Source organism: Perca fluviatilis, chromosome 4 (genome assembly GCF_010015445.1).
Source record: "Perca fluviatilis chromosome 4, GENO_Pfluv_1.0, whole genome shotgun sequence".
Classification (NCBI taxonomy): domain Eukaryota; kingdom Metazoa; phylum Chordata; class Actinopteri; order Perciformes; family Percidae; genus Perca; species Perca fluviatilis.
This window is the reverse complement of record NC_053115.1, coordinates 31866282-31886377: the sequence shown is the minus strand read 5'-3', so window position 1 is coordinate 31886377 and position 20096 is coordinate 31866282. Positions and strand designations below refer to the sequence as shown.

Here is a 20096-nt window from a genome sequence, read left to right as displayed (position 1 = left end):
TCCCAGTCGTTCTCCTCTGTTCTCTGTCTTGTCTTCTCTTCTCTCCTCTTCCCTTTAATCCACTCCTCTCATTTCATCTCACTTCTCGTCATTCTGTCTACTCTTTTATGAATTCCTCCATTCACATAACAGAACTTGTCAGCTCTTTCTAATCACTCAGTAGTCTAGTTTCCATCCACTTGTCAATCGAATTATCTGAAGTTCAGTTAAAAAAAAACTGGAATAAAGCTGGTGAAAGTGTGTTTCCATCCGACGGATTTAAAGGGAATAAAAACCTGTGTGTAATGATGTCACATGCTGTCTTGCGATTAAATTGGTATATGGAATTGATTTGAGACATTTTAAGGTGTTTCCATTCATTTTCGCACTGAATCGCACAACATTTAAGCAAACATTTGCGAACAAAGTTTTGCTAGACAAAAGTAGTTGTTGTTAATATTAGAAGCCAAGGAAGCTAGGATAGGCCTTTGGCCGAGGATCTGATCCAGCTCATCAACAAGGTGGAACTTGCCTTTTATTTACCGCTGCGAGACAACTCTCTTTTTTGAGACATGTATTGCTGTTTGAGCCCCTTCCATTTACTCCGGAGGACGTCCCACGGCTTGTCGTAACCTTTATTGGTAATTTCCTTCGAGAGTTCCTGATAAATTATGGCATTTCTTCGATTTTTGCTATCTAAAATAGCCGTTACATTTTGTTCGTGAATTAAATTCAAAAAGTCTCTCGTCTCCTCGTTCGTCCGCTTACATCTGTCTTTCTTGACACCTGTCATGTGTGCAAACAGAGCGGAAATACTGGGCGGACATGAACTAAAACTTTTTCTTCTTCGTTTTGTGGCGGGTTGCAACCATATAATGACCTAAAACTTAATCGCAATTCATTAATTTATTCGGCAAATAACGTTTCCATCAGCGTTTATCGCATAAGCCGTATATCGATCAAGATCAAATCCGATGAGACCGAACGTATTTCCTTTGAGTCGATATTCATGAAATTCACTCGAATTTTACTGTTTCGATAAGGCATTTTTCAGTCGATATCGCTTATTTCGGATGAAAACGTGTGGATGGAAACATAGCTAGTGTAAGCCCATCAGATATACATGGCTGTTTTTTCAGTCCTTTGTTTCTTTCTCTTGACCACACTTACACTCACACAACACACACATTTAAACACACACGCAGGCACACGCACGCACACCCACCCACACACACACACACACACACACACACACACACACACCCAAGTAGTAGCTGCAGAGTGACCCATGTGGCCGGCTCATTCTTCATTCGTTTAGGGAAGCCAGTGTTTAGATTGGCTTATGGAGAAGCCACTTCGGGCCACTAATGAATCCACAGCCGTCATTAACATGCAAATAGCTCCATTAAGAAAATATAGAGTCATGCAGTTTTATACTACAACCCCTTTTCCTTCCAACACACACACACACACACACACACACACACACACACACATACACACACTCTCTCACTTCAGTGAGTCTCCTATCTGGTTGTCAGAAGCCATATCGCCACAGCACTGAACTAAGAGGGCGTTTTATTTATTAAAACCACACAGAGAACATTAAAACATGAACAGTCTAATAATAGAAAACCTCAAATAGGCTTCTTTCTATTTAACAAAAAAAAAAGTCCTTTTCTTCTCATCCAGTTCACGCAATTTCTCTTCTTTTTCTTTTACTTTTGTCTCCACCCCGTGTCCTCCATCTTTTAAACCGTGTGTCCCCATCCACTTGTTTCTGTAAAGACATTTTGGACTCGCCCCAAAAGAGAATTTTTTGTTTTACTTGCTTGGCTGACGTACAAAAGGTGACCTACCAATAAAAAGAAGTAACAAATAAACCCTATAGTCATATTAGGGCCTTTGTGTTCTTCTTTCTCTTACGCAGACTGGATGCAGCATGTTTAATTCAGCCATTCACTTTTACATGCTTCCTCCACAAAAAGGCTACCCTTTTTCGGTTCTCTGACGCCATTCTTGACATGAGACATTCCTTCATCAGTCCCTCTGTCCCCTGACCCCTTCATCTATCCATCCATCTGTCCTGACTAATAGAGCCCATGCACTCATCCAATCAACCTGTCCTTTCCTTAATTGGAGGAGAGATATTCCAATTAACTGTCATGCCACCAATCAAGACCCAGGGTGTTATGTGACTCATTTAAATCGCCACTTGTCATCGGCAGCCAATCTTCTCTGCGCTAGAGTGTGTCCATACAGTATGTATGCAGTGCACATAGTATATATACTGAGTGTGTTGGGGCTTGTCATAGAGGGGAGGACTGTTGCCATGGTAACATATTTCCCCCTCTGTCTCTCTCTCTTTCCATTAACAGACAGTAGCCAGCCGTCACTCGCCCAGCCCTCTCTGACCCTGCAGAGTTTTCCCTATGGAGGCTGTGAGTCCGTGGAGCTCTCCTACCAGAGTGGTAGGTGCACAGAACTTTGGTAGTTCCTCACTTTGTTAGTTGGTGAGTTAGATAGTCAGCCATTTGGTTAGCTACTTAGTTAGTTAGTCAAGTGGAAAGTCAATCAGTTGGTTAAATACGATCTTAGTTAGCTAGTCAGTCAGCTAGTTAGTTATGTGGTTAGGTTATCACTTTGTCAGTTTGTCAGTTAGTTAGTTAGTTAGCTGGCTTGTCACTAATCTTGCCAGTCATCCAGTTTGTTAGTTAGCTAGTCAGTTTAATAGTTGGCCAGTAGTTAGTTAGTTAGCCAATCAGCCTGTCTGACAGTCAGTTAGATAGCTAGTTAGTCAGCAAGGTACTTAGATAGCCAGTCATTTGGTTAGCTTATAAATTGCTAAGCCAATTGGTAGGTCAATCAGTCTGTGAAATACAACATTAGTTAGCTAGTTAGTCAGTTAGCTAGCCAGTCATTCAGTTTAGTTGGCTAGTCAGTCAGTCAGTCAGTCAGTCAGTCAGTTAAGTTATATCGCTTCATTAGTTAGTTAGCCAGTCAATTAGTCTGTAGTTTAAGCTAACAAAATTCACACCGTTAAAAGCTGTTCACCGTAGCACCAGTGTAGGTAGGGGTTTGACTCGGGAAAGTGTCAAGAGCGTGGCTTTTGCTGAGCGACTGTCTTTCCCATATGCATTCAAGCTATCGACATGCATATCATGACATTAAACAATAAGAGAGTAGCCATACTGCAGCAACACCATGGCTCACAGCACAGGCTGATAATGCTAAAGGTTTTGATGCCAGAGCTTCAGGCAGTTGGCTAGCAAACACACGCCTTTAGCTACATTGTTAAGTCAGGTTGCCAGTTGGTTATTTCACTAGCCAGTTAGTTATACAGTATTGTTTGCCGTTTTCTCTGTAAACTGTTTCTGTTCCTGCAGGTCAGTTCCAGGCAGGCCAGTTTCAGCCAGCTATTCGAGTAGCAGACCTCCTCCAACACATCACCCAGATGAAATGTGGACAGGGCTATGGTTTCAAAGAGGAATATGAGGTGAATAGACACAACACACACTCATGCAAGCACACACACACACACACACACACACACACACACACACACACACACACACACACACACACACACACAAAGATCGACATTACAGGCAGCTATTAGGAAGAAGGGCAAAGGTCTGCAGCTACAGCACCCAGATAATAAGGATAATAAAATGTTTGTGTGTCCCCTAAATGTATAAATATAGCTGCTTGTAAATAGTGAGTTGGAGAGACAAGGCTTTCCTTTTATTATAAACACATGGGTCTTGCAAAGCCGACCAATGTCTGGGGTGAATTCTTGCCTCTTGCTGCCCCCGTGACCCTGAATAGAAGTCAGCAGGTAGGCTACAGCGCGAAGTTCCAATACATCAAAAGCAGGGTAACTCTGAAACTGCCTCCACTGCTAAGAGATGAGCTTTTTCATTAAGCTGGCGAGTCACAAATAAGTCATACGCATAAGATTATATTTAAGAGTATTCATATTTCTCTGACTAATGTCCGAGTGTTTCCCTGGGCACATATTATTAGTTTTCAGTTAATGGTTCAATAAACCATTTTAAAATAAACTAAATAAATGATGTTTGCATCGCCAGCTTGGTAATTAGATTCCCTTATTTTGCGAATGCAGCATCGGCATTTCCTCTCTTTCCCCTGATGTTTTGTGTGTGAATGAGAGAGATTGTGAGATTGGATTTGGTTTTATGAGGACGGAAGACTCTTATCAATTATTAACTCTTTGCCTGATCAATATTAATGATCAGGAAAAACAAACAGGCCAGACTTTCTGTTCTCACCAGTTGCTCTTCTTACTTGGTTTATTTGTTTCCTGGTTATTTTCTTCTGTGTTTTACTGTGACTGTTTCTTCTCCTTCATCGTTTCCCTTGTTCTCTCCCTCATTCTCTTTGCCAGCAATCATTTGCCCTCTCCCTCTTTGCTCTGCTTAAATCCTCCTTTCATTTTGATTATGTCGTTTTACTGCAAATGTGTTTCTTTCTCTCTGCTTGTTTCCCTGTTTCCTAATCTTCTGTTCATCCCATCCCACTATCTGCCTTTTCTTCTGTCTTCCTTATTACATCTCTCACCCTCTGCTCTCGCATTGCTTTTTTCCTTTACTTTGTCTTCCCATCTCTGCTTGGGCTGGCTGTTTATTTTGAGCACAGATTATCATAAACAGACATTTTTATGATTATTCTTTGTCATGGGCGCTCTACCATGGGATCAATTCTCGTTGCCTCGCTTTCATTTTTTTTTTTTTATCCCCGTACGAAACCCTAATTCCTTTCTGTTCACTTTATTCTTCCTTCTTTTGCTTTGTCTATGGCTATGTCTACAAAAATGAATGTTTGAAAATACGAGAGGAAGAGTCCTTTTCCCTCCCACTCTCAAAAGAATGAATATTTTCTATTACCAACTGTGCATGCGTGTTGAAAATGTTCCCTCCGTGATGCCGTACGTTATGTTTTCATTTGCTTCCTGTCATTTTGGTTTATACCCACTGATACGTTTCAGGGGAGAGCAAATGTGATTTATTTTCTAGGGTGTGTGTCTGTGCGCCTGCGTGTGCCTGTGTGAGACAGAGAAAGACACCGATAATGGAGCTTTATAAGTAGTGCTGGTAGCTGCCACCTGTCGCTAACAGCTAATGAAGAGAGTATACACAAACACAATCACACATTATACAAACAATGCATATATTCTCATGCTCTGTCTTTGTCTATTAAAAGTGTGTTTGTGTACGTGTATATGCTTGGATGCTTGTTTTTTTTTTTTTTAGTCAGGTTGGAATAAAATGCTTCTATGTTGATTTGTTTTTACAGTTAGGTTCATAAGCATTTTGAATATGTGTGTGTGTCTGTGTGTGTGTGCGCGTCTACCACCGCACCCCGTATGGTGACCGTCACCGGTGGTCACCGTCTGCGTGTGATGTGACCTCCAGTGTTGAAGCCCATTAACCCCACTAACAGCGACAGCAGCCACACTGTCAGCATGTCGCACCCCACTGGGATTCAAATGAATATTCTGCATTGTCTGATGACCGGCTAGTTGGTCAGGTTAACTACTGTGGCCACTATATCCTAACCTTTAATGTTATGGTGGCCTACAATGTTGGCTGATTGAACTTAACATATAGCCTTTTATAATGATGAACCTGTAGAAAATGGTGCGTCTTTTGTTGTTTTTGGTGACGTTTTTCAACGTCTATTGATTCAAATTGTAGACTACGCACAATGGTAGCAAAAAGATGTCATACCTTTTGTCTATGCATTAGATCATCCTATTTAAGCTTCTTTTTTGTATCATGTGTGAACTTAGGCAGTTGCCGCTATTCCATTTCTTGCTGCTGGTATAGTTGTTGTTAAGCACACTTAGACTAGGCTATAGTGGCCATAATGGTTAATGGAAACCAATGTTGTCCAGTCTCTTGCTGGAAAAAATAAATTCAAATATACAAAAAAAAAAAAAAAAATTTAACTAATGACAAAATAGTTCTGTATTACTGTCAGTACATATTCAAAAAGGTATATGGTCAAGTTCATCTGATATTCTGTTAAAGCAACACTAGGTAACTTTTCCCACTTCGGTCCCCCTACAGGTTGGAAGCAGAATTGTCCATTACATTACATTATGCAAGTTCGAATGAACTGGACCATGTAATGTAAATGGGCAATTCCGCTTCCAACCTGTAGGGGGACCGAAGTGGGAAAAGTTACCTATTGTTGCTTTAAACTGGATATGTGGAGAACAAACATGCTGTAATTTCAACATGTTTCAGTCTGATTATTGAGTTTTTAAATACAATTATTTGAGTAATTTTAACCATGACTGCAGAAAGGAAAACTAAAGTAGCCACTCACTTTTAAAACAGTGTGTGTGTGTGTGTGTGTGTGTGTGTGTGTGTGTGTGTGTGTGTGTGTGTGTGTGTGCGTGCGTGCGTGCGTGCGTGCGTGCGTGCGTGTGTGTGTGTGGGGGCTAGGGCATGCATTATGTCAATGACGGGTCCCCACAAAGATAGTGCCACAAACCTGTGTGTGTGTGTTTCTTATCCTCTGTCCACCCACCCCACTCTGTTTTAATATAGAACTTTAATTATCCCCAAAAAGCAAGGGAATTTATATGAGAGGAGTTTTATTTCTTGTTCAGGTTGAAAAAGGGCAGCCAACCAATGACGTATGCAAATGTACAGACATGCACACCCCTCCTACAGAAAACTCCCACCTTGAATGTCTAAAAAAATATTTTAGCCTCATTTTTGTAAATGAATGTATGCAACAGAGACAATTCACACATACAGTATATATACACACACACACACACACACACTCTGAGGCCCATATGCCACTTTAAAAGAATCAATTTTCTGCTTGATAGAGCAATAAGTTTATGTGTCTGTTTTTCTGTCACAGTCTAGTATAGTGTTTGTGTGTGTGTGTGTGTGTGAGTGTAAGTGAGAGTGTGTGTGTGTGTGTGTGGGGGGTGTGTGTGTGTGTGTGTGTGTGTGTGTGTGTGGGGGGGTGTGTATGTAGGTCATATCTTTGTCTGACAGTTAAAGCTGTCTGGTCTTAAGCCCTTAATGGACTGAAAAAAGGATAGTTTACTTGTCCCTATAGGGAGAATGATTATGTGTGTGTGTGTGTGTGTGTGTGTGTGTGTGTGTGTGTGTGTGTGTGTGTGTGTGTGTGTGTGTGTGTGTGTGTGTGACCTCTTCCAGTGTCTTATAATGGTTGTTCTAAAATAGTCCAGTGTCCATATGGCAACCTTTGAGAGTTGGGGTTTGGTTGCTTAGCAAGAGCTTGAAAATGACCTTACACACACACACACACACACACACACACACACACACACACACACACACACACACACACATACATATTTGTATCATGTACGCATATGGGACATGCATGTAAAGTACATAATGCAAAATTATAGTGCATTCTCACACACTCATGCACTTAAACACACTCACAATAACCTATGAATGTGTGCAAATTCGTACACACACGCACGTTTTGTCCTTGCTCTGTTTGCAAAGCTTGTCACATGGGCCAGCATCAGAGCAGGGAGAAAGGACAATCTGTCTTCTCTCTCTCGTCCAACAAAGGAATGACAGGATATTCTCTTTCAGACCAAACAAACAAACAGAACAATGAACCCAAACTTTGATGTCTTTTCTCAGCTTGCGTGTAGCGTTTACCTGAACTTTTTCATTTCAGACCAGGAATAGATTTGGTTCCATTCACCGTCAGGTTTCTCCTCGCTGCTGGTTGCTTTCCAATTCAGTGTAGGCGCTCAAGCGCATTACCCTCTGCCAATAAAGTGGGAGTGGGTTTTCACCCCAGCCTGTTGGTCGGTTGATTAGCAAAGTATCCCAGAGTTGGCCCGAAATCTGGTGGACGGTCACCTGGTTCAAAGGATAAACTGACCTGATTTGGATGGATCGATCTGGGATTTCTTTTCTTTTTCTGGGTGTTCACTTGTTGGCTGGAAGGTCTTAACATTTTAGGCCTGACCTTGGCTAATAAGAAGCTCTGCTTTGAAGTACTCTTTAGAGAAAATTAAGACCAGGGAATCTCACAATAAATGAATTAAGTGGAGAGTTCTTCTGTGTCTTATTTTTTGAAGGATTTTTTTTAAGTGGGGTGGCACAGGGGGGACCAAATAATCAGTCAGGGGGGCCCCGGGGGACATCTTTTTATCAGAATACATGCCTAACCTTTAGAAAATCTGCTTATAAATGTCGGAAATATTGGATAGGCTAGAACAACTAGAACAACAGAATCTAATTATGCCACATAAAACATCATATTCATTAGTTTCACTTGTTTTTCATTTTAAACAAATTGTATATCTGAATACGATACACATTGTCTATAGGCATAGTCTACTCCTTTAAAAAAAACATGAATTGGTCATGTGACAAGGGCCGGGAAGATTGGCAGAACAGGCAGCCAAGGGGCATTACTGTGATCTAATGGAAATACCAATTGTCAGATTGACAGCATTCTAGCTTAATGGATTGGAGAGGGGGGGCAGGGGGAGGGAATCATATTTCAATCAGGAATCAGGAGTCTTGAAGTCGTTGTGGTTTTCCCACTACATGGCTGACCAAGTTCAGGGTGTTACACACTACAAGGTCTTCTCAGATGAGTATGTGACATAGGAAATAATGTATGCGCGGAAATGGATGACTGCCAGAAACAAGCGCTCCAAGTTGTACAAAAATTTCCCAAACTTTTTCTGCAGGGCCTAGATACAAAACCAGGGCTTTGCTCGTGTAGTGTGAACTATGTATTAGCTAGGCAACTTCTAGATCCACTTTTTTTTTTAACTGCTCTTGGTATTGTTTTCACATTTAAACAGGCTAACATCACTGCCACTGTAACACTATATATATTCTGCTTTAAAAACATTCTAATCCTTTCTTAAATTGTGTTTTGAGCACACCATTATATTTAAATGTCATCTTCCAACAGATCTGTCTCCGAATGCTACTGAACACCGTCTCACTACCTCGACAGTGAGACCAATTCAATGCGAGCAATTGTTCACACAAAAGATACCACTTGTAGTACTGTACTGTAGAAGAAACCACTAGATAATTAGAATGACAATGTAAAGTTGCACAAAAAAAAAAGAAGTTATACATGATATAACAGCTAGATCTACATCTTAGGTTTTTAGTTAGTTTTGAAAGTCGAACCACATGTGGCCTGCCTGCAAGCTCTGCCATCTTCTGAAAGCTCGACGAGTTATGTTACGTTTCAGCCGTAACACCCTCGCTGCCCCAGTGTGGCCTCGCTGCGATGAAGAGTCAGTTGATTGTCTTTTCATTAATATTCATGTTACTATTTTAACTTCTGCCTGCCCATTGTGTCAAAGTACAAGCTGTGGGCAGTCAGGCCATATGTGCATGCATATTTCCGTGTTCGTACCTCGATATGAAACTGTTGTGTGTCTGTGTGTGCCCGTGTACACGTGTTATGTTCAGGCCCTGGCAGAGGGACAGACGGCGCCCTGGGAAACGGCCAAGAAGGACGAGAACCGCAACAAGAATCGCTACGGCAACATCATCGCTTGTGAGTACCGCAATGTCGTAGCTGGACTGCTAATGCAGTGCTTTCTGCTGAGTGTGACTGTGGTGTTGGTTTTCATTTAGCTCAGTTTGAACTTTGGTTGAGCCTAGTGAGGTTTGGCATGGCTTAGGTCAGTCTGGGTTGGTTTCCATGTGGTGTATTTCAAGTCACCTTTTTTTGACGTTTGGTTTAGTTAGTCTAGTTTGGTTTGGCTTGGCTTGGTTCATTTGGTGCTATGTTGCTCAATTTTTTTTTCTTTTTCAATTGGTCTTTACTACAGAAAACATTCTCCATTGAAGCTATAGTGCGTAGTTTCTGTCGCCCCCCCCCCATGAGGAATTCTAAGTAATGACAACATAACTGTCGATGCGTCCACATGATACAAGCCTTCAGTGATCGCGCGAAAGTCGGCAGACGACACCGATCTTCCGAACATAGCCATGCTGAGAAATCCAGAGGGAGTTGAGCGGAGCTGGTAGTCTTAATTAGTTTTGTAGCAACTCATTTGGCAATGGCTTGAATGTAACGGACGTTCATTAATATCAAAAAAGTTACGCACCAAAGCTTTAAAGTGCCCATATTATATAAAAAACACTTTTTCTGGGATTTGGGGTGTTATTTTGTGTCTCTGGTGCTTCCACACACATACAAACTTTGAAAAAAATCCATCCATGCTGTTTTGAGTGAGATACGGTTTCTGAATGTGTCCTGCTTTCAGTCTCCGGGTGAGCTGTTCAAAATCGGCTCGGACTGTGACGTCACAATCCGAAACGAGCTGGCTAACCACAACCGTTAGCTCCTAGCGTTAGCATGCTAACGCTAATGTTAACGCTAGCATGCTACCTCGTTCTCAATAGCAAAGCACTGCTACAACACACACAAGTTCACCATAATCTACAAAAGAACTACTTACATGTGCGCCCTCATTTAGAAGTCTCCCAGCTAATCCTGCCTTGTAACTGACCAAAGTTGGAGAAACAGCCTTTCTTTTACTGTCTCTAGAGTTAGCTAGCTGACATGATCTACATCTGAGCTACTGCGCATATGCGAGTGCAATCAAAGATAGTACAGAAGAAGAAGAAGAAGAAAAGAGGTCTCACTCTGTAGCTAAAACAGAAACCAGGTGAAAAGAGGATCTGCAGCAGGGAGAGAGAGCTGTGCAGTACAACAAAAATATGGTGTTTTTTGAAAATTAAACCATGTAAACCTATTCTGGTACAACCTTAAAATACAGTTATTAACCTGAAAATGAGCATAATATAGGCGCTTTAACTGCCCTTCCTGACTGAAGCTTGGATTGGTTTGGTGTGTTTAAATTGTTCATGGTTGGTTTTCACTGCTTAGCCGTGTGGCAAAATAATATCATGATTTCAATGTTATGAATGCATTTCGACTACCCTCAATTAGGCTGTCGTGCATGTTAGACGACAGAAAGGAAGAGATAACAGGGCTGGGTATGGAATACAAACACTTGTTTTGATACTTCAAATAGGGCGATATGGAGAAAGACTTGACACGATATTAGGTTATCCAAAATATAAGACGATAGCTAGCCTCATATATCGATGTCGATATAATATCGATATATTGCCCAGGTCTACCTTCAAATAAATAATATAGGAGATTTCATAGGAACCAGTAGCAAAAATTTTATCCCTGAGAGAGAGAGGTTTGTCTCTTTATGGTACTGATAGACGACGTCCAAGCATTGGTTTAATAAAACATGCTGAGGTACCAGGTGCACCGGGTAAAGAGACTGTCCCTCAGCTGGAGGACACAGGTCCAAACCTCTGTGCCGGCGACCGGTGAAGTGTACTTCAACGTGTCACCGCTTGACTCCCTCCAGTTCGTACCGTTAGATAGATAGATAGAAGACACTTTATTCATCCCCGCGGGGAAATTTGAGTATCTCACACAGCAGCTCACACATAAACACACATTCCCATACACAACAACACAGTTCCTTATAATAAATCCAGTGCAAATGCATACACAAGAGAGTAAAAAACAGGATAAGAGCAGCATAATGACATCTACTGCACACATCCCAGTTCTGATATATATATATTTTTTTTAAATATAAGAATCAGTCAAGACCAATGCACTGGACGCTTGTAAGGGATGGTAGCATTTAAATAAAGCAAAACAACATGTTTAATAGGATATAAAATAAGAATATGCTCATTTAATAAGATCCATGTTTTTCCAAAATGTAATATCAAAGCCTATTCAGACTCATGTCCTAACTTCTGTAAGACTAATACAGGAAACTACTGTGGCTAAAAAAAATAAAACTCAGTTTGCGGAGGGATTTTATTTCAATCGTGCCCGATGATCAAAGCCTGCAGACTCTGTTTTATTCAGAGAGACATTTTGTTAAAATGAAGCTTCATTTTGGAGAAAGAAAAAACCACAGGCTGCTGTAATGATGTGCACAGTGAGGCGCACACTGCACGGAGCGGGAGGGTGTGTGTGTGTGTGTGTGTGTGTGTGTTGTGGCTTCAGGTTCATTCTATGAAAGCAAAACTTGCTCTAACGATGTGTGTGTGTGTACCGTTTGGCCTTCAGAGTGTGAATTAGCATGTGAATGTGTCGCTGTGTAATATGTCAAGTGTTTGCAATGATTTTGTGTGCACTAATAATGTGTGTGCGTGCTTGTTATCTCGTACTAGGCGACCTCCGGCCTCTATTAGGATGGAACAATAGAAGCGGATTGGTTGGTTGAAGTTTTATTGAATGAGTGCGCAGGAGTATTTGCATATGTCTATACAATTAGACCCACATGCATGACCAGTATAATCCAGAAGATTGCACTTGTGTCCTTACATTTTACAATTCTAGGGTGTGTGTGTATGTGTGTGTGTGTGTGTGTTCTTGTTTAGCTATATTCGTGGGGTCCACAAACCAGGAATACAGTATACTTGTGGGGTCTGGATACCTTTGTGGGGCCAAAATGCTGGACCCCACAACTTAAAAGGGCTGTTTGAGTGTTAAGACTTGGTTTTAGGATTAGGGTTAGAATTAGGTTAAGGTTAAAAAAAAAAAATAAAAAATAAAAAGGTTAGGCATTTAGTTGTGATGGTAAAGGGATTAGGGAATTATATACATTATGTCAATGACGGGTCCCCACAAAGATAGTGCCACGCACTATGTGTGTGTGTGTGCGTGTGCGTTCACATCTCATTACGAGGGTTTAGATGTCAAGGCAAAGACACTGCACTAACCTGAAGGTTTTAAAATGAAACATTGCGCTGAAATGAAATAGCCTGTCAAGGACGTGATAGCCAACAGGAATTATGATAAATTTGCTATTAGTGCAAATCCTTTAATTACAAGGTCCTGGTAATGGAAACTGTCCATCTTGCTTGCTGTGATTGCACAAAGGCCCATTTTCTTTGGGAAAATGTTTTAAAAGGTCCCCCGAGGGGGAATCGACTTTGTGCGCTTTCTTCATTAGAACAAGGAAATTGTGAGACAGGCCGACCGTGTGGCTGCATGCTGAAACTTTAAATATATGGGTGAAAGGGTCTTCTGTCTTTTTTTCTGTCAGTTTGAACTTCCGTTCCCCTTTTGAAACAGTGGTTTGCCTCGCGACGCTCTCAGAACATACAGCGCCGCCTCACAACAGGAATTGTCTCTTACACACACTGGACTACGTTCCCTTATCACCAACCCCTAATCTTCCCTCTCACTGTCTTGTTATTAATGATCATTCAAACTAGGGCTGCACAATATGTCGTTTTTTTTTTTTTTTATCGTCATGGTGATATCAACTGGCGCAATAAACACATCGCGAAAGGCTGCGACATATAGACGCTCAGAGAACGTGTTTGTTGGAAGAAAAACTCAGTAGAGAACTGCACTTTTAAAATGTAACTGTCATTGTTGTTTTTTTAGAGTTGCTGTCATGGTTGTGTATGTTCTGTTTCCTGTTTTATTTTGAAGTCTCGTCTTTTCTCCCCGGTCATGTCTGGTTTTTACTTCCTGCCTTGTGTTTTCCCGCCTTTTTTTGACTGCTCTGCCCAGACCTAATATGTTTCACCTGTTCCCCAGCCCTAGTGTCACCTGTCCCTTTGTTACCTCATTACCCTGTGTATTTAGTCTCTGTGCTGGCTCATTGTTTTGTATTGTTCTGTGGTGTCAGGTACTGTTCTGTGTTTGTGCTGTTTTTGTCGGATACTATTCTGTTTTTCGTGTTTTGTCGAGTGGTGTACTGTGTGCGCCTGCTCGTTCCTTGCTTCCTTGCTTCCTAGCCTGCGTGCCTTTTGGACTACCTGTTTTTATGTTTTGCTCTGCTATCCTCTTCGTTTTTGGTCTTCATTAATAAATATCTAACTCTGCATTTGGGTCCAAGCCTCATCAATCCATAACAGTTGCCTTTTGTATTCAATCCAATGTTCAATTTCTTGAATAAAAGAAAGCAAGTAATATCGTTATCGCGATATTCAACAACGTTACATCGCGTATTTTCCTCATATCGTGTAGCCCTAATTTAAATTGTTTAAAATTGATTCATACAACAGTTTTCCCAAACAATATTTACAAAGGAGACCCAGACAGATGCAACTATGAAGACCGAAAACCTATACTGATCCACTACTTGCAAAAAAAAAAAAAAAAAAGTGACCATATACTCCACAAGACCATAGCCTTATAAACGTCCTTTACATAAAACATACTGCATCAGTATAATCTTAACCCTAGCCACCTAAAATGGTGCATGATTCTGCGCCGCAAAACTGACTCGGTGAACAATTTCAACGATGAGCTATGGAGCAATCTGATGTTTTCTGAACACCCAACGCAGTTTTAAAGGTTGAATATCGCTAGAGATAAAAAAAAAAAAAAAAGAAGAAGAAAGAGATGGCAACACCATACTCGACAGGAAGGGCTCAAGTTTAGGTGTAACAGAAGAGGCACAGATCACTAGGGGCTGGGTATCGTTCCAATACCAATACCGGGACTTTGATACCGGTGCCTTAACGTTATTAAAAAAAAAAAGAGAGAAATTACATTACACATTACGGCACAAATCGTTTTATTTATTTTTCAGCTCCTATTACGTGAGCCCGGTCTCTGTGTAACATAGTTTTTCCTGCGTGTCTCTACGAAGTGTAACGTTAGATAGCCAATCACAGACATTATTAGATCTTGGTAGAAGCATGCTGCACGCTAATTGGCTCACTGACGCTGATGAGATTTCCTCCTTAGCTATTTCAATTGGGTATTGAATGACGAGGCATTTTGCAATACTCAATACTTTTAGAGGCAAGTCTGTCGGTGCCTAAATAGTATCTCATTCGGTTACGCAGCCCTACACATGACATTAAAGGTGCCCTGCTACACGTATTTCATGACTTTGTGGTAATGTCTGAAGTTCTACCATGGACTCTTGTAACATTTTTTGCGGAAAAAAATGCCTCGGTTACCTTATTTCAAGCCATTCTAGCGTGGTATAGAAAGCCTGCAGGAAGACAGCTCGATTTGTGCCAGTTCTCATTAATATTCAACGAGCTAAGCTGCTTGACTCTGATTGGCTAACAGCTAGCCAACGAGAGCCTGGCTATCAGCATCCCTTTACCCAGCGCAACTGGCCTGATTTCTCCGCTCATTTCTTTTCGGTGGCTAGAGCTGACAAGAGGAGGTGGCAGTTCATTTTCACATTCACGACATAACACAAACACATATGGACTTTTTCACACATTTTCAAAAACAAATGCAAGCATAAACGCTTTTGTGTGGCAGGGCACCTTTTTAAAGTCTGATCTAGTCGTCTGGGAAGTCATTTTGGTCTCCGTGCAGTGACAACACCTCTAACCCGAGCACATCTCTCTCTGAGCCTCGGCAGATCACACCGAGGGGAGCTGAATTTGTGGCCTGGCTTTGTGAGAATTAAACCAACACCCGAGATCTGACCCTAAAAATCCCCTCAGAGGCCGCTGCGATAATCTCTCTATCCTTGTGAGGACAATCCGACTCTCTGTGACTTCTATGTCACACTCATCTTTTCATCTTTTGTTCTCCTCTTTCTCCCTTCTGCACACACATCAACACGTATTTTTCGCTACCTCTCTCTCTCTCTCTCTCTCTCTCTCTCTCTCTCTCTCTCTAATATAATTCAAAGGGGCTTTATTGGCATTAAAAGTTTCAATAACAATGTTGCCAAAGCATCACCATACAATTTGTACCAAATATTCGGACAGAACACAATGAACAGTTATATGAACATTAACTCAATATTAGGGTGTATTTATATTAATTAGGCTATATAAATCCATTTACATAGTAAATATAAAAATGAAAGTAACCAAGCAATATGAAACAAAAACTAAAAAATAGCCTAAAATCTAAAGACTGAATGTAATATTAGATAAACATATGTACAGATATTTCAAGCACTATAACAAACTTATAACTTAACAAACCCAACATCTCTCTCTCTCTCTCTCTCCCTCTCTCTCACACACTCTCTCTCTCTCTCTCTCTCCCTCTCTCTCACTCTCTCTCTCTCTCCCTCTCTCTCTCTCTCTCTCGTTTGGAGAGGGCTGATTTGAGTTGAAGTGTTAACACGCTCTTCCTCCGGCCATCTGCCAAGCACAAACAGTAGCTGCCATGTTGGAAATCCCTTCAGCACACTGAATAAATGTTAATCTACCGGCCTCCTGTCTCTTCCTCTCCTCCTTTCCCATCTCCCCACTTCCACTCCCAACTTTCTTTCCTCCCCCCTCGTCTTGTTTGCTTCCCTTTCTCCCATTTGTATATTTCTTCCCTTCTCTTTCCAAACACCCGTTTTTTTTTTTTTATATCTTTTTACCCTTCGGTCATCTTCAATCTTATTTTCCTTTCTTCCTTTTCTCCCAATTTTTTTTACCAATTACCCTCTTCTCTCCTTCCTACTTTTCTTCTTTGCATTCCTTCTGCTCCATCTGCTCTCCCCCCCTCTTATGCTTACCTCTGTTCCCCTCTCATCCCTCCTTCTCTCCTTTTCTCTCACTGTGCCACCTCTTTTAATCCCAACTGTCCTCTCATTTCCCCTAGTGTTTAATCTCTGTCTTCGCCTTTGCTTTGAATCCCTCTCTTCTCTTACAGTCCCTTTACTCCCACGCATCTCTTTCTCTCACCTCTCCGTTCATCTCCCTCGCTCACCCCTCCATCCATCCATCCATCCATCCATCCATCCATCCATCCATCCTGTCTGATTAACTCTGACAGTATATGGGTTGAGGCAAAGCGCAGTAGTGTTTCCTCATTACAGGCATCTGTCTGCTTCTATTTCCTCCTCCTCTCCCTCCTCTTCGCTTCTTTTTTCTTTTTCTCTTCTCAGCCCTCAGTTCATAGAGCAACCTTCCCATATGGTCATTTATTATTCAACAGAAGCATGCCTTCAAAATATACAGATTTATTGGCGAGCATTTACATATGTGCAAAGAAGGGGGTACAGTGTGTGTGTGTGTGTGTGTGCGTGCGTGTGTTTGTGTGTTGGTCTATTTATGTTATTATGTTATTTGCCAAGGAGAATTAAGGTGAGGAAGAGTTGAAGTGTGTATGGCCACGTCTTATACTGGTCTTCATGTGGACTCCCACACAGCATTATGAAGTCTGTTTATCAGTGGTGGAAGAAGTATTCTCAACTAAAAGTACTAAGTATCAGCAAGAAAATGTACTTAAAGTATTAAAAGTAAAAGTACTCAATGCATAAAAACATTTCAGAAACTGGAAACGATCCAAACAGTTCTGTCAACCAACTAAGTGTATTAGTTATAAGTGTTTAATGAGCTTATCACTTCAGCTGGACCTGTAGGCCGTTATATTGTTGGGTGGTTTCATTTATAATAAAATATCGTATTTTATAAACTACGTGTGTTTTGTGTTCAAAAATCTTAATGTGTAGAGTAAGTAGTAACTAAAGCTGTCAGGTGAATGTAGTGGAGTAAAAAGTGCAATATTTCTCTCTGAAATGTAGCGCAAGTAGAAGAAGAAAGTGGCATGAAAAGAAAAGACTCAAGTAAAGTACAAGTACCTGAAATGTATCCTTAAGCACAGTACTTGAGTATTTACTTTGGTTCCATTCCACCACTGGTGTTTATTTGTGTTTAGTATTCTGTCCGTTAGCTCGTGTCTGTTGGGATGGGAATGTCCTTGGTACACCACAGTCGTATCACAATTGGATACAGTTTTCAACTCTTAAAGAGAAGATGTGTGTCAGCAGGAGCCGTGCGTTGACGTTATCAGCTCATGTCGATACGCACCTTTTCATCCTTTGATTTATTAACTTCTGTGGAGACGGCGACGCGTTCCCGAGTTTAATCTGAATGGTTTTCAATGTGAAATGACAGCAAATTTTCTCTATTAAGAAAATCAATCCTGTTTCGTTTGTTGACTCCACTTTCAAGACCGCAAATGTTTCCCCAAGGAAACGGTCTTTGGGTGATTTGTGGCTAGACCGAGCTGTGTTTTTTATTTTCGAATGCCATTTATCACAGACACTTTTACTTTTCATTAGGAGTCCGATGGATTCAGCACTGAGTTTCTTATCTGCAAAGCTGCATAGGATGGAGTCTGAAGTCGCCGTGGGTGTTTATTTCACGTAACATTCAGAAACTATCGAACCTGCCCATTTGTTATGATCATTGATCTGCTCATTGAATCTTTTTCATACTGCTGCTTTATTTTCCATCACTCGGTATACTGCGCAAAGAACCTCAGAAAAACCAAAGGCTTTCTTTATTGAATAGAATATATATACTGTGTATATATACACAGTACAGGCCAAAAGTTTGGACATAACTTCTCATTCAATGCATTTCCTTTATTTTCATGACTTTTTACATTGTAGATTCTCACTGAAGGCATCAAAACTATGAATGGACACATATGGAATTATGTACTTAACAAAAAAGTGTGAAATAACTGAAAACATGTCTTATATTTTAGATTCTTCAAAGTAGCCACCCTTTGCTTTTTTTGATAACTCTGCAAACCCTTGGTGTTCTCTCAATGAGCTTCATGAGGTAGTCACCTGAAATGGTTTTCACTTCACAGGTGGGCTTTGTCAGGGTTAATTAGTGGAATTTTTTCCCTTATTAATAAAAAAGCAAAGGGTGGCTACTTTGAAGAATCTAAAATATAAGACATGTTTTCAGTTATTTCACACCTTTTGTTAAGTACATAATTCCATATGTGTTCATATAGTTGTATGCCTTCAGTGAGAATCTACAATGTAAATAGTCATGAAAATAAAAAGTAAACGCATTGAATGAGGAGGTGTGTCCAAACTTTTTTTACCTATATATATATATATATATATATATATATATATTGTCAGACAGGCAGTCTATTCACAGCAGTTCGTGAAATGGTCACGTTATTTAACCTATTGATTCGTGTACACGGGCACGTTTTTCTCGTTTTTCTTTCCTGGTGGCCAGCACGAAAATGTAAACTAATGTATTTCAATGGGAAGTATATGTCGTGATCACAGCACGACTACGGTAGCGAGTAGTATGAAATGCCGAAAATCCGCGTAAGGAGGTTGGTTGGGGTGGTGGATGGGTCAGACAACACAGGACTTTCACCCCGGAGACCGGGGATGATTGTAGCCCGCGTGTGGCGTCTTGTTTCCCCGTTGTTGTTTTCCTAATCACAACCGTCCCGTTATTTCCGCGCGTTCCCCCCGCGGCCGTCTCCCGGCGCGTGACGCGTCCTTTGCCCCCCGTTCATCTTTTCCTAAACCCAACCTCCGTATAGGTGGTTCCCATTTTGTGCTGGCCAACCGCGAATAAAAAAACCGAGATAAACGCGTTCTTGTACACGAATCAATAGATTTAAAATAACGTGACAATTGCACGAACTGCCCGCGAGACCGTGTTGTATTGCTTTAATGACTTTAAGTCGTTTCACTCTGGAGGATTTTGATTTCCTTCGCCCCCCTCGAAGCTTCTGCCAAAAACGATGCGCCTCCCCAAATATAGATATTGCCACTTTTCTATTGCACGCTTGAGCAAATTGTTGCAGTTTTGCTCTCCCCAAGGAGCTCTGAATGAAAACTCAAAAATTCATAGGAGAAAGAATTTATATATATATATATATATATATATATATATATATATATATATATATATATATATAGTCAGTCTTAAATTTTTTTTTATATATATATATATATATATATATATATATATATATAAAAAAAATTGTTTTCAGTGTTCATCTGTCCTCTTTTCATCTTATCTTTATTTCTCAGTTTTGTCTCTCTTTCCTCTGTGGCCTTCACATTCTTTCTCTGCCTGTCATTATGTTTACTTTCTGAAGTTATGATTAGAGTGAACACAAACAGCATTCCAGAAGGTACGAGATGCGTTTCAGTCAATAAAAAGTAGGCGTAGGTTTGGCTGTCGGCTACACTAATTGAGGGACAGATTCCTGCCTATCCCAAGTCTGAAGTTCTTAGTGGACAAACACTTGTAGGATTTTGTCGACTAATCGCTTAGTTGATTTAATTGTTCTGTTCAGTTCTGAGTTCCTCCACAAATAAATCATGCAAACGC

At 40.7% G+C, this 20096-nt stretch overlaps 1 protein-coding gene across 11 annotated transcripts in view; it reads left to right on the top strand.

Moving 5' to 3' along the window:
* The window catches only part of ptprt (protein tyrosine phosphatase receptor type T), a 452792-nt gene that overhangs the window by 380832 nt on the left and 51864 nt on the right, over positions 1–20096 (top strand). For all 11 annotated transcript variants that reach the window (XM_039797954.1, XM_039797952.1, XM_039797953.1 and 8 more), the window contains 3 exons: positions 2358–2450; positions 3366–3475; positions 9465–9552. In XM_039797954.1, the coding sequence (XP_039653888.1) occupies positions 2358–2450; positions 3366–3475; positions 9465–9552 (291 nt within the window). The remainder of the gene's footprint in view (positions 1–2357; positions 2451–3365; positions 3476–9464; positions 9553–20096) is intronic.